This window comes from Poecilia reticulata, chromosome 10 (genome assembly GCF_904066995.2).
Source record: "Poecilia reticulata chromosome 10, P_reticulata-male-v2, whole genome shotgun sequence".
Classification (NCBI taxonomy): domain Eukaryota; kingdom Metazoa; phylum Chordata; class Actinopteri; order Cyprinodontiformes; family Poeciliidae; genus Poecilia; species Poecilia reticulata.
The window spans coordinates 19,500,245-19,515,307 of record NC_088839.1 but is presented as its reverse complement, the minus strand read 5'-3'; the positions used below and the strand labels follow the sequence as shown (position 1 = coordinate 19,515,307).

Sequence of the window (15,063 nt, the reverse complement as noted above, 5' to 3'; positions counted from 1 at the left end):
TATTTAGACATAAAAATAATTTATACGTTAAGTATAAGACTAGTTTCAGATATGCAATAACAAAGTCTAAACTTAATAGTTTTAACAATTACCAGGTATATTTAACAGCTTAAAGTGCTACAGTTTCTTAGAAGCTACAATTGTACATGCTAGCTACAGTATGTTAGCTACAGCATGCAAGTTGTCCGTCCCGTTGATTCGTCAATATTCGCCTCTTTCCGTCACGGCCACGAAGTTGTCCCATTGGCTCCAACTGTCTGCCCGCGGCGGAGAAGGGAGAGGAGGCGGTGGTGAGCAGCAGCTCAATGACGGCAGAAGCAGTGTTGACAGTTGAGAGCCGACACAGCCCACACCTGGGACTCACGCAGGCCTAGCTATATCCGAAACAACGTGAATGTGTCAAGGGAAAGACGGGGTGCGAGACATCGCTAATGCTTGCACCGCCTGCGAGATGTTACGGACCGGGTGCGGACTGCGTGACAATACGGCGCGGTGTCGAAGCGGAGCGGACGCACCGAGCGGAACCAGTAGTACAAGTAAATAAATATATGGGTTAACTCTCTACAGGCACTTCCTGGGAACACACATTATATTAGAAAGGAAGATTAGGTCGGTGAATTCCTGGAAACACGGAGTCCAGAATGGAAAATGTAGCGCTTGTAGGCTGGGGTTTATTCTCAGAAGTTGACGCTCAGACTTCGGCTTCCAGCGGCGTGTAGGAGGCTCGTGTGCCAGTGAACCACCATCCGTCTTGCACGTTTGACAGATAGCCAATCAAATCTGTTATTCAAATCGCTGCTGTTATGTCAGTGACCTATATCCCCGGCATGAACGCCAAAATCCAGCAGTAACCTCCCCTCCAGTCCAGACAGCATGGGGATCAACGGGATAGAGATTCAAGCGAAGCCGTCCACAGAGAAGTCCCGGACGGAGCAGCCGGGCGCAGAGCCTCAGATGGAGCCGAGAGATGCTCCCTCGGAGGCGGACGGCAGCAAGCCGGCGGGCAGCGAGTGTAAAATCGCGAAGGAGGATAATGCCGTGCAACTGATAGACGGAGAGTCCAAGCCTACTTTCTCCGCCTCTCCTGATGCTGAAGCTGGGGTGCAGCTGGAGATGCACGGCCAGGGACCCGGATTTGTCCCGCCAGAAGGAGGCTGGGGCTGGCTCGTGGTTTTTGCTGCAACCTGGTGCAACGGGTCCATCTTCGGGATTCAGAACTCTTTCGGAATCCTCCATACGATGCTGGTGAAGGAGCACACAGACCCGGAGGACCAAACCTCCCAGTTCAAAGTGGGTGAGTACGAAAAACAGCAACAAGTGGACCCAGGTGATGCACATGTGGCTTAGAGATGCCCCGGCAACCCTAAAAAACTTAGATGTTCACCAATTTTACTTCGAATACAGACGAATTTATTTTCTCAGCTCGTTAAATGAAACAAAAATAAATAAAAACTGGAATTTCCAACCATTTTCAGTACATAAACAACCATTAAATCACTTTTTTAGTTAAATTTTTCAGTTTAAGCTTTTGATGCTGAAACCCTTTCATTTTCTGTTAAATTCAAAATTATTACCTCCCCCAAAGAACATGTATTTTCTCTTTTATGTGCATTTATTATGTTCATTATTTAAGCATAAGATAGCATGAAGTTCTTATGGGATAGCTTAGACCAAAAATATTTACAGACAGAAAATGTTTAAATAAAAATAAGCAACACACTCTAATTGCTGTTAAGTAAAATAACATAATTACTCCTATTGCTCCTGACACTACAGAGATGTTATTTACAGTTATTGCAAAGTTATATACAGTCTAACATTTTTGCTATTTTGATTTTGCATAGAATAAACATCTGGTAAAACAGTCAAATATGTCCGTTTTGCAAGTGGGGGAGATCTGAAGTAGCCTTCTTTCAGGGAGCTGTCTGGCAGTGCTCAGCAACAGGATTCTAAGTTACTTTATGTCATACAGCCAGAAAAAACTCCAGTCACTCTGAACCTTTCTCTATTTAAACAGACTTTAAGATGTTGTGATATTATGATGAAAACATTTTGCAGTTTTGAGTTTCTAACTTAAACTCAAACTTAAAATCTCAACCCATGCATATCATAACATTATTCAAAGTCCCAACAATATTTTAGATTTCCCTTGTGAGATTAAGTGTTAAACACTTGGTATAATCACATGACCCTGTAAGCAGCAACAGTAACACTAATGTGCAGCATGCCCTTAAATGACCACGTCTGTGTGTTATTTGTTCAGTAGCAGCACTGCAGTAAAGTCTGCTGGAAATAAGCTGTAATTTGTGAACAGGGAACATTTTTAATAGATTTTTGTTCATTTTGAGGCTTCAGATTATAGCACACATATTTAAATAAAGTCAGATTTATGAATAACTCTGTATAAAAAAACAGAAGCAGGACAATTTTTTAAAATTTTAGAGCTTGGAAAGTCACAGCAGTTTTATTTTGCAAGAATATATACATATTATGGTAAAATATTAGCACTGGATTCATTATAATCATTCAGCCTGCAGTTATATAACGACCTATAAAGATGAAAATGCACATGTATTAGCTGCTGCTTAGTGAGTTATTTAAATAAAGTCGGGTGTTATTTTTGGGTGTTATTTTTGGCATTGTGTTCCTCCTTTCGTTCTTTCCTGTTCTCACCATACAGTAACACTGGAGGGTATTTTTCCAAAGTGTTACACAATCACCAGCTACGGTAAAAGACAATGTGTGGGAGGAGATTGAACGGCTGCCTGTAATTAATTATTACAAATGGCAAAGTGTTTAAAAATATTAATGAAGACCTTATCTTGTGTTATTATTTTTCTAAAGGTAAATGTGAATTGGTTGGATGCTGTGTTTTTCTACTCTACATTGAGGAAATTGTTTAGACTGGAGTGACTGCTTTAGATCCAGTGTCTGTATTGCAGAAATTGAGTCATTCTCTTGGCTGGCCTTCAAGTGGAGAGACTATTGAGAATCACTTTAAAAAAGCCTGTGTAGCCAAAATAATAAATCTTTCTTTACAGGTTGTTAAAGATCTGTTTCACTTTAATGCTTCACCTCAAATATTTATTTTACCAGGCCTTCAGGGATACAAAAGGAAATCTTGAAATACCACAACGGGGTGTGCATAAATACATTCTACTTTTAACAGCAAAATGGTGGTGAGGTACGTGGGTTGCGAAACACAGATGGCGTTGTTACTGCAGCAAGTCACAGTTTAATTCCCAATCTTTTCACATGCCCCATGAAAGGCTAGTGTTTTTAAAAAAAGACATTTAAAAAAATTGTGCTGCTTTAATGATCGTGGGGGAGCGAGCCCCTGATGAACACGGGTGTGCCCAACGAGGGAAAGAAGTTCAAAACAACTAGCTGCACCGGCTGCACAGTTTGCGAATCAGGGGAATGTGTGAGACGGGGGCAGAAGAAAGGCTCGACAGGAGCGGCGGATTAATTTTTTATCAACGCCTAAAGTAATTTTGATCTTTGTGCTACTGATCTGAAACAGAGCAGAAGGATCGCTGCATTGAACAGGAAGCATATTCCTCACACTTTTCATACGAATCTGTTACTTCATTTGAAAGCAAGGAGGCTGGGAAGTTTTTGAAAAACTGCATTATACGTTTTTGTTGGTGAAGTTGAGACTAACAGCCTGTTTACCTGTTTAAAATGCCCCTCAATGACTCCAGGCAGAGTTGATAACAAGCAAGTAGAAACTAGTCAGACTAGCTTGAGATGTGCTCCTAAAACTGTTGTAGCATTGCCCAAGTATGTCTTCCAAATAGTTCTGTATAATTACACCATTGTTGTCATTGCGCGGCCTTGCTCTGTGTTATTTGACTTGGCCCTGGCTAACAGAGGGGCAGGATGAAACTTCTGAAGTCCATGCAAAATTAGAGAGGATGATGGCGGGTTTATTTTGGTGTTTTAAAGGTTACGGTTATTTATCTGTTATTCTATTCTTGGGGTTTAAAGGTGTTTTAATTATGCGGTAGAAAAAGTGCTGCTGTGGCGTTTCTTTTGTCTCAGCTGTATGGAGAATAGAGTAAAGCCACTCTGCCCCTCCCCTACCTGTTGCTTCACACTTACAGGCAGCAGGCGGATAGAAAGCAAGTTTGTGGTTTACTCTGTTTAAAAGATGCATACATTTGGTTTATTCAGTATTTATGGTTAAGTTAACTAGTTGGAAGCTGAATATAGAACATAAGCAAAATAAATGAAGTCAACATATTATTAAACCAAGAAGTACTAAAGCATACTCAAGATTCAAGAGCAAGGTTCATAATCCATGACAGGATCCCTTCAGAAAGACCTGCAAATAAGGAGAATATCTATCATCTTAACCCGAAGAGTTAATACTTATAGGAACAGAGTGACTAATTTATTTTAAATCATGTTTTTGATTTCAACTATATAGTTGACATGAATTTAACATAAAAAAATCTTTTTTTTTTTTTTTTTAATTTTCATGAAAGTTTTGGTTGAACAGTTGCCTCTGACACATAAGTCTCTTTTTGGTTTTTAAGGCATTTTTTAAAATGATTAGTGTTTGTAATCTGATAATCAGTTATTTAGTGTCATGTTTTTGTGTAAATATTATGATTCAGTAAAAACATTTATCAAAGCTCGGCTTTTTGCCAATTTATAACTTAATGCCACCTGGAATAAATAAGCGGAAGCTCAAATAAATTTTGCATCAACAAACTGTACTAATAACCTTTTCTGTCCTCATAATTTTAAGGGACAATTAGAAAATTGTTGGATTTTCTTGCACTGAGGAAGAGAGGGGCCATTTTTGATGGTTTTACATTCACCAGAAACATTAGAGGAAATTCTCAAGCATTACATTTTGTGATCAGTGAGCTTTTCTTGAGGGTACTCAAAAAAAAGCTGAACGAGAGCACGTCTCAGGCACAATGAGAGCACTCTCCAGGGTCCAAACAAGTTCATTATGACCCGAAAAGCCTCTAGTGTATTGTCCACCTTGGTGCTGAATTGTCTCTCTGCAGTCTGAGATTTCTCCAGGATCTCTGCTGGCAGCTTGAAATCCCAAGTTGGCAGAATCGAAGGCACGGCTGGCTCTCTGGCATTCCAGAGGGCAGGGGAATGGGTTCAGGTTGGATCATGGTCTCATGAGCTTTCACACTGTTATATGAGCACATAGATACAGATGGTAGAGATTTGCTGTTTTTATGAGCGGGTGTTTGATTTGTCTTTTATATGGAACCTTGTTTAGTAAGGTTGGAGAAAGAGGGAAGAAGGAAATGCATCCAGCAGATGTCCTCTTGACCATAATTTTCTGTGTATCAAAAACACCACTAAACATAGTCATTTATCTATTTAGAGAAAGAACCTGAAGCATATTTTGCAACTTGTAAACAATATCTCATATTCTTTTGCATTGATATTGATATCCAAACAGGTAGTTTTCATCGACTCGCAGTTTGGAGTACCGTATTTTCCGCACTATAAGGCGCACCGGATTATAAGGCGCACCTTCAATGAATGGCCTATTTTAAAACTTTTTTCATATATAAGGCGCACCGCATTATAAGGTGCATAGAATAGACGCTTCAGTTTGCGCAATTTGTTACATACTCTATTATTACACATCCACATTTGTAAAGAGTATATAGTAGGCTGCCCCAGTCGTTGTTTCACTCACGGTGTTGGTGTTGCGATATTGTGCCCAACTGCTTTCTGGGTAACACAGACCAACCGACACGCTACCACCGCAGTCTCTGTCTCTCTTCCCACGCCCCTCCGCTCCCCTGGCTTTAAATGTATTATCAAACTTTATTAACAAACCAACGTTCTGACAACTATCCCAGCATGCACCGCGCACTTCTTCTTCTACGGGGGAAAATGAAGTTGGCAGCTGTTTACCGTAGTTGCTAGACCTGTTGTGGCTCAGTATTGGTCCATACATAAGGTGCAACGGATTATAAGGCGCACTGTCGGCTTTTGAGGAAATTGAAGGTTTTTAGGTGCACCTTATAGTGCGGAAAATACGGTAACTAAAAATCTTTAATCATCAGGAGGATTTTAGGAACATTCAGAAAGCGTCAACAAATAAACAAGTCACGAAGCACAAGGTTTCCCCTAGAAAACTTGCTAAGCTTGGTGATTGGGTGCTAGGACAGTCATTCATCCATCAGCTTGTTGGGTTTTTGAGTTTGTTTAAAGTTGACACGAAATTTGAAAATATCACTTGATAATTATGTGTTATTGAAAGATTGGAAGACTAATACCTGAACACCAACTATAAAGACTTAAAAAATGCAAAAATAAGTATTGCTTAGCCTAGTTTGGACACAAGGAAAGCCTGGCGATCCACCAGGCTTATAATACACTGGGGAAAACCCTGAAGTATCCAGTGATTTCTGCTGTCAAAACTAATTTTTGAACTGAGGCTCTTTGAGGATACTCCCCTCTTATCTGTTGCAGATGATTTTGGAAATGCTTGTCCAGCACTTTTAATTTCTTACACACATAAAGTTTGCTCCAAAGAAGTCCTCACATCCAGGTAGCGTGCGAAAAGAGATCTGATGTTGGGATTTCCTGTAATTTATTAAAGAACCTTGGACTCTTAGCCTTTCAGAGTTTGCTGCTTCTCTGCAAGAAGTTTTTAAACCTGAACAAATTTGTCCTTCAGGAGAAGGATACTCAAAGTTTTATAATACTGTGAGGACAGTCACTATCTCCAAATTTATCGAAAAGGCAAGCTGAACACTGATCAATGAGGCTAACAAGACACTGGCACTAAAACTAGGGTTTGTCAGCAATCTGCTGTAGAATAATGAGACAGAAGCCTTTTGTTATTAAAGAAAACATCCAAACAGGGGTAAAATCTCCCCAAACCTTGTTGATTAATGAGTTTCTGATGAAACTAACCTAAATTAAAACATCAAAAGGATATTGTGACTATTGTAAAACTTGGTAGCAGCAGCATCATGATGTGTGGTTACTTTTCTAGATGAAATTGAAAACAAATTTAAGTAGTTATTTTGATCCCAAATCTGGAATCCAGGAGAAGATGGATTTTTCTGCACCTCATACATAAATCCATTAAACCCAGTAGCTGGCTACTGGGTTATTGCACCTTCCCATTTTTAGTGGTTTTACCTTCAAACAGATTTCGTTTTTTTTAATTGAAATAAGGCTGAGTAAATGTCTCATTAAATCTGGAAACGATTTATTACTCTTTCATTTTTTTTCATCTGAACCTAAGCATATTAACTGGTATGTGTACAGATCTGTGAGCCACTGTACGCCTCAGTGGCTCACTCAGGCGTACTGTACATTTGATGCATTATCTGGTAATTTCTTAATTTTCTCTATCAAAGAACCCACAGCTTGTTTTTTCATTTATATCTCATAACATAAATTCAATTGGTAGGACTCCAATTAAAGCTGGAAATCTTTACCTAACCTTAATTTTCCATCGTTAAAGGTTTAGATATACCATGGTAATTAACAGTGTACCACATAAATCCCTAAATCTTCCACTTTAACATCAGCAAACGGTTAAATAAAACAGCATTTTATTAGATTTCCACCCGGTAACTGTTTTGTATCTGCTGTTTCAGACCAAAATAACTTGAACGTCACATACTGCTACATGTTCCATCTCCAGCACCTGCTAAGGACGTTTTATTTGGCCTTGAGGAAAATGTTTTCCATATCAACACTATATTCGTGTAAATCCACGTTTCCATTAATAGTGCGAAAATATGTATGGCTATTGTTTCCCTCTTACAGTGAGAAGTCCACACAATGCCAGCCGCAGTCTGCTGCATTGTTTCATTGACTGAATATTTCCTCTTATGTCTGTGCGAGCTACAAACAATGTCGTCAGAGAGCATTTGTACAATGAGCTGTTTCCGATTGTTTGGCAACACCTTGTGCATGAAATCAAATTTTAATTGGTATGTGCGGAGTGGATATTATTTTTTCACGCTCTACAGTTTTCATTTATTCGCATTACCCTTCAGAGGTAATGCATCTAACATTAATACTAAAAACATGTAGTTTAAGCTCATTTATCCTTTCCATTTGCTTGACTTGAACTGAAGTTGCATGTCAACAAGTGCATTTGTCTTTGTGATGTTGATTCATTTGTGAAAGCTGTGGTTATGTAAATGCAAGTTTCATCACCAGGCGGTTTTAAAAAGGGGTCCTTGGCATTAGTGACTCAGGGTGCATGCTCTTACAGACTGTACATTGCTTACACTTACAGCTTGAAAAAAAAGCGTTGATTGACTTGGCATGCACAATGTTTATGAAGGCACAGCTGTGTAGCTGCTTGCATTGCGTAGATCAAAGAACTCTCATACACACATAAATAACGTCGAGACTGTTCTGCTCTGCCTGAAAACAGAACTCGAAAACATTCACAGTGTTGTTTAAATGTGCACAAGCTTTTACATTTTTTGAGTACTCACCAGGAAGCCTCTTTAACTATTTTAGGCTTCCTGTGCTAGAAAATGCTTGTGCAGAGGAAGTCTGCAAAGAGTTGCTGTCAAAATGTGCCTAAGCAGAACGAAAAGCTTGTGGGCCCACACAGAAATGCACACCTCTCTATTTTATTGCAAGTCCAGTTCACAGTGTTCTTTTTCCTTTTGTCTCGGAGTGTGTTGACCTAATCCTCTCTAATTAGAACGCTGCACTACATTTATTCCCAGACTTTTACTTTAGTCAGAAAGGGTTTCCTGTTCTTTGGGGGGGTGGGGGGGCGTGTTGTGGGGTGTTGTGGGGTGACGGGTGAGTTTCGTTTTGTGCTTCACCAGCACATAGCACTGAAACATGGGTTTGTGGTTTTAAACTTTCAAGTGAATGCTGCTTTCGTAACAAAGCCCCTACAGGGGCTGCTGTGGTGACGCACGGGTTAAGCACAACCTACATAAGAAGGCCTTAGTTCTCGACACGGCCGTCGCAGGCTCGATTCCCAGCCTGGTAACCTTTGCTGCATGTCTTCCCCCTTCTGTCATCATCCACCTTACTGTCAATTCACTATCAAATGAAGACCACTAGATCCAATAAAACCTAGAAGAAAAACAAACCCACTATGGTCTTAGTATTTTGGGGAAGAAAAATCTGAGTTTGGTCTTTTCTTCTTTAGCGTCTTCAGTCCATATTTTTTTTATGATCTCTGTCTTCAGCCAGTGAAGCACATAACATACTCTATTCTGAAAATGGACTCTACTGGGTACAGTTTGTTCTGTTCTTTAAGAGTTCAGGTCGGGGCCCTGCAAAAAGGTTAATGCTAGCCTTCTTCATCCACTGCCAGTATTGCTGTGTTTTTTGGATTGTTTTCCTTCTAGAACATCCAGTTCTGATCACATTTCGACAATCCTGTTATTATGTTGATAAAAAAGTTGATGGATTTGAAGGTTTTGTCACGTTTTTCCCACTTTGTGCAAGCATATGCAGTTGATGGGAAGTTGACGCCTCCCAATGTTTAGGAGGTGTCCCCTCCTTGCGGCTGACAGTAGAAAGACTAGTTTACATGCTTTTTGCAGGACTGCAATTATCTCACCCCAGAATCTTATAACAAGCTCACCTAAGTGGTGGTTCGAGAACCGCCACTTAATCTACTTGTGCCACTGGCAGTGAAACAGGTCCTTAACATCATAATGATACTTAGAACCTGGTACAGGGTCTTATTTTTCCAATACGAAGATTATTCTTGTAATTGTGGCCAAAAAACTACATCGTTTTCTCTCCTGATCTAAGCAATTTCTCCATAAGGTATTTGACTCGTCCATGTGAGGACATACAAAGTTACATTGTAATTGAAGGTGCTGATTTTGGAGACGGGACTTCTTGATTACCACCTTGTCAGTCCATGCTGATTTAAAATTTGCTTTATTGTTGAACGCAACATTGGCTAACCCGCAGTTCTTACCAGACTTGAGCGTTTGTGGTTCTTGGCTGGCTCCTGAACATTTGAACCAAGTTTCCTTTCATTTAGGTCAAGATCTTTGAAACTTGGACGCATTTTGTTGTTCCAACAGAAAGATGATTCCAAACATATGCCAGTTTTAGAAGGGTTACATTAAATGTGATGAATGGATTTCCTGAAGCCCAAAGTTATCTCTACTAACACTGGGTGGATTTTGTTTAAAAGATGGTCAGTTCCACCAAATCAACCAGTTTTGAAGAACCCATCTAATCTGCTAATATGAAGTCAAATATCCGTCCACAACTGTTAGAGCAACCACTGACAAATTTATTAACTGTTGCAAAAAGCATAAGGTTTCTATGTAGGGACATTTACCCAAATATGACTATGGTGTTTATCTATAGTTGAGACAAACATACAATAAATTTACATGTTACACATTGTTCATCATGAAAGATTTCTTAATATGATAAAACATTTGAGTAATGTTGTGTGAAACCCTCCAACAGTGATAGTAGAGTGCACTCCTGCCTGTTCGTGGTTCAGTATTCACCAGATTTTTCTGTTGACCAAAACTCCAGATTCTTTGTGGAGTATTTCCCTTCTCGCTGATTTCACTGATATTTCAAAATGCAGCTTGGGAAGTTCAAACACCTAGATTCAAAGCTACTTGACATGCTATTGGTTGGTGTTTGCAAAGCAACCAATATTTATTTTCATTAGCACTGATTCGCTGTGACCCTAAGAGTCACAGCGAGTACCGGGTACAGAAGATGTTACCTTCTGTGATAAAACTAAGACAGTTTTCACTCTGCATATTAATAATGCACATTAAAGTATATTTGGTGTCTGATCTATATAGGCATCTATAAACATTTTTAGCGGTGGTCTCAAGTATTGGAAGATTTTAGCTATTTTCAGGCTGCTGTGGTCTCTAATCCCTGTGAATACAAGGGGGTCTACTGTGTTGTCGTCATTGTTACTTTCAATACTTTCCCCTCTGAGTTCCCTGAGATCATTAGTACGTGTCAGTGAATTCAAAAATATAATTAAATTCAGATTGTGTGTGCAGTTTATTAATGAAAAACACATTTCTTTATGTAACTTGTCTCCTGAATAACCTTGCTTTAAAAATTGATGTTTTTTTAAAAGCAGTATTTGTGTTTGTAGGTTTATGGCTGCTCCAAAAAGATTTTAAAAAAGTTGTGAATATATTTTTATCTCCTTTTTTTATTACTATTAATACAACAAAATATTACTTTAATTTAATTAATTTAATTCTTAATGTTTAAATGTGACTGTGTGGACTAGAGAAGATTCACAGTACTGTATTCAAATTTCTGTATGGAGTCTTTTTAAAACTTATTACAGTTGTGTGGCAATAATTTCACTATGGAAAAGGAACCGTTCAAACTAAATATCTAAAGCTCAAAATCAATGGTTTAATCCACATTTTTAATACAATTTAAACTTCTGACCTAAACTCTAAGTGCATGGCAGTCTTTGGTAGCAAAATAAAACAATGGATGTAAAACATGTTAAAGATTTGTCCCAGAGATGGGGGTTTCTGAAAATGAACAGTGTTTGCCCACATTGAAGTAAACACGTTGAGTGTTTGAGGAGGAGAGATGCCTGTGGTCTTTCCTGCCAGAAAGCGTTGATGCTTGTAAACTGAGTAGCTGCTTGAGAAAATTTGAGAAACACTGTCAAAATAATGTCTGTAGCAGAAACTTTCAACACTGTTGGCATTCATAGCTGTGATCCAAGAGAGCTCTGATTGAGCTCGCAGAGTATTTGACCCTGTTTGTCATCAAGGAAATTATGAAGAAAGTATTAAGCTAAAAGTGACAAAAAATAGTTGACAGAGAAGGGTAGAAGAAGGTAAACTCATATCTGACGTCGAATTAGTGAAGCTGCATGGTGGGACGAAAATTTTCCTCCTTTAAAACTTGGAAGATCATTTCAGAAGTGGTTCAAAAGTCTAGCAGAAACATGCAGGATGTTTGCGTCAAGCTTCACAGCGATGACCATCCCAAGCTCACGTTTCACTTCACTGTCTAAGAAGTCAGACGAGGTCATCACCTTTTTCCAGTGAACTGTTGCATCAGTTAGACCACAACCAGGACAGCGTGGTAGACATTCAAGCTACCTTTGCTCCCTTGGAGACTTGAATCAGGCATGTGTTTTTGTTTGCTCTACAGGTCACGCTGTGCCTCTGTCAGAGCCATTTGGCTTGTTAAGCTTGGACACTCTCTTAATACTTAACAAAAACACTTTGAGCCACGTTTTGATCTGTCGAGACACTAAAAAAAAACACATTTATGTAAAACTCTAAAAAATATTAAAAATATATATTTTTTATCATTTTAAATTACATTTTTAAACTTCATTTACCGTAACTGAAGCATATTGATATTTTTCAATACTTTACTGGTTATGTATCCACTTCTGTGTTGTAATGTTGGCTGACATGACATTTTAGGTCTTAAACAATCACTGTGCAGGGTTTTTAAGCAGAGTAAAATGAAAACAAGTATAAAAAAACTTTTAGAAAGGTATTATTAGACTGTTAAACTATTAGAAAATCACTTCAATTGCTGAAAAACAAACTTTTAACTTTCTAGAAATCTCAGATTGGTGTCACATTCATGTTGTTTGAACTTCCTCTGAGGAAGCTAAAGTACATAATGAGGCATATGTCTTCCTTTCACTACAGCTTCCACTGAGATCACAGGTTTTACTTGTTCAAAAAGCTTATAGAAGAACAAAAAAGTAGGGCAAACATGAATGTTCTGAAAACATGCGAAGAAATTGATGCAAGAGCGTTTTTTTCACCAATGTGTCTCATGTGGTAATCAGATAACTGCCACATTCAGGAAGGATTATTATTATAAAGCAGGATTTTCAGGTTCCTTTTTTCCACCAGTCTCTGACAGATGTTGCACACACTAAAGCTGTTTAGCTGTTCAGAAAGCCATTTTGTATGAATTTCTTCCAAGTCCAAGCAGTGTGTGATGGATTGAAAGCAAACTGTGCCCTTTGATCCATAGTTATACATAACAGTAGCCCGCAGGGTTTTAATTATGAAATAAAAACAAAAATTTCATGGTGCAAGGACTCTGGTGTTTGTTCTGTGGTCACACAGGGTCATATTTACTTTCAGTGATTGCCACAACACATGCGGTTTCCACATGTTCCTAATGATGGTTCTGTCTCCTCTCTGCTTTCGTCCTGCAGCCTGGGTCGGGGCCCTGGCCATGGGCATGATCTTTTTCTGCTCTCCTGTGGTCAGCATGTTCACGGACCACTTTGGCTGCAGGAAGACCGCTGTCTGTGGGGCGGCAGTGGCTTTTATAGGCCTCCTCACAACATCATTTGCAAAGTAAGATGCCTATAGTTACAGTTGCATAGTGAATGCGTTTTTACACTTTTCTGCACTTAGACATACTGTACCAAGACTGATTGCACTTTAATTTAGTAAAAAATCAATAAAATGCTAAAACATGTTAACATTAATAATGCTTCTTTATTTCACCCTGTATTTATACATTGCAACCAATGAAGACTTTTTAAGATAAATACATTTTTGAGAGAAGAACATAAAAAGATATGTGCTGAGCTTTAGTTCTTGGTAAGTTACAGAAAATGTCCAGTGGTCAAAGTCTCCTTAGCCAGCCAGCCAGAGGAACAAACTTTGCTCTTTATAAGTCAATGAAAACACTAATTTGGTGCAACCCGACAGACCTTTTCTCAGTCTTATTGACCTTTGCCCATAAACTTGTTTATGTTGCAATGTTTATGGATACTTCCCACTGAAAAACACAATTTTGTTAGCAGTAGATAACATTTTTAGCAGTTTTTCTTGCAATTAAGCTTTTCTTCTTTGCATTTGCAGCTCCCTAATCCTTCGCTACTTCACATATGGGATATTGTTCGGTTGTGGCTCTTCCTTTGCCTTCCAGCCGTCGTTAGTGATCCTCGGTCACTACTTCCGGCAGCGACTGGGCCTGGCCAACGGTGTGGTGACTGCCGGAGCCAGCCTCTTCTCCATGGGACTGCCAGTTCTTCTGGACAAATTGATTGAACCTCTGGGTCTTAGCAGAACCTTCCAGATTCTCAGCCTCTTCATGCTGGTGCAGGCCCTGCTGGCATTAACATTCAAACCTTTACTTCCCACCGGGGGAGGCATGGGCCCACCGGGGATGGGCCCCGGCCCTGCTGAAGCTCAGACCCAGACCCAGGCCTCGGCTCAGGGGATGAGCAAGTGGAGCAAGGTCATTGCTGGGGTTAGGAAGTACTTCAACCTGCGTGTGTTTCACATTGTGACATACCGGGTGTGGGCGTTCGGAGTAGCAACAGCTGTGCTGGGATACTTTGTGCCATATATCCATCTGGTAAGAAAATGTCTCCTCAGTTTTGTGTTCTGGTACCTTCAAGTCTGAACAGTAAAATATAAGCGTTGTCTGTTTTAATGTCGTAAACATGGTTTAGTAAACTACTGTGTCTTGCTTTCTTCAGGTTAACTTAAATATATTTTATGTGGATTTTATGTGATAGACTGACACAAAATATAAAAAATTTGCCAACTGGAAAAAAGAGAAGGGATACATGATTTTTATGACGTGGTGTTCATGTGTATTCAGCCCCCTGAGTCAGTATTTTGAAGAGGCACCTTTTTGCTGCTTTTACAGCTGCAAGTCTTTTTGTATGTGTTTCTGCCTGCTTAGCACATCTAGAGACTAAACATTGTGCTCATTCATCCTTACAAAACACCCAGAACTCAGTTAGGATGGATGGAAAACATCTGAAACCGTCATTTTTCTAGTGCTGCCTGAGATCATCTTTTCACTTTAAAAGTTTCTGATATTAACTAGTCATGCTCTGATCAGCATTTTGCTTCCACCACTGTTTTACCATAGGTATGGTTAGTTCACTGTGGTTAAAATTGGTACTTTTAAAAAATAAAATCTGGCCCGAACTCATGCCCAGTCTAGGTATACTTATTATCGATTTATTTGAGCAACAGCTTTCACCCTGTCATCCAGGCCAGATTGTGGAGTGCATCACTAACGGATTCTCTCACCTGACCTGTGGAGCTTGCAGCTCCGTCAGAGTCAACATGGCTGCTTCTCTGTCTAACGATG

General features: G+C 39.4%; 1 protein-coding gene across 1 annotated transcript in view; it reads left to right on the top strand.

The window, feature by feature from the left end:
• Positions 1-234: 234 nt before the first annotated feature.
• The window catches only part of slc16a2 (solute carrier family 16 member 2), a 35,849-nt gene continuing 21,020 nt past the window's right edge, over positions 235-15,063 (top strand). Inside the window, exons 1-3 of the mRNA XM_008420387.3 lie at positions 235-1,294; positions 13,157-13,301; positions 13,815-14,313. Coding sequence (XP_008418609.1) covers positions 874-1,294; positions 13,157-13,301; positions 13,815-14,313 — 1,065 coding nt within the window. The 5' untranslated portion in view covers positions 235-873. The remainder of the gene's footprint in view (positions 1,295-13,156; positions 13,302-13,814; positions 14,314-15,063) is intronic.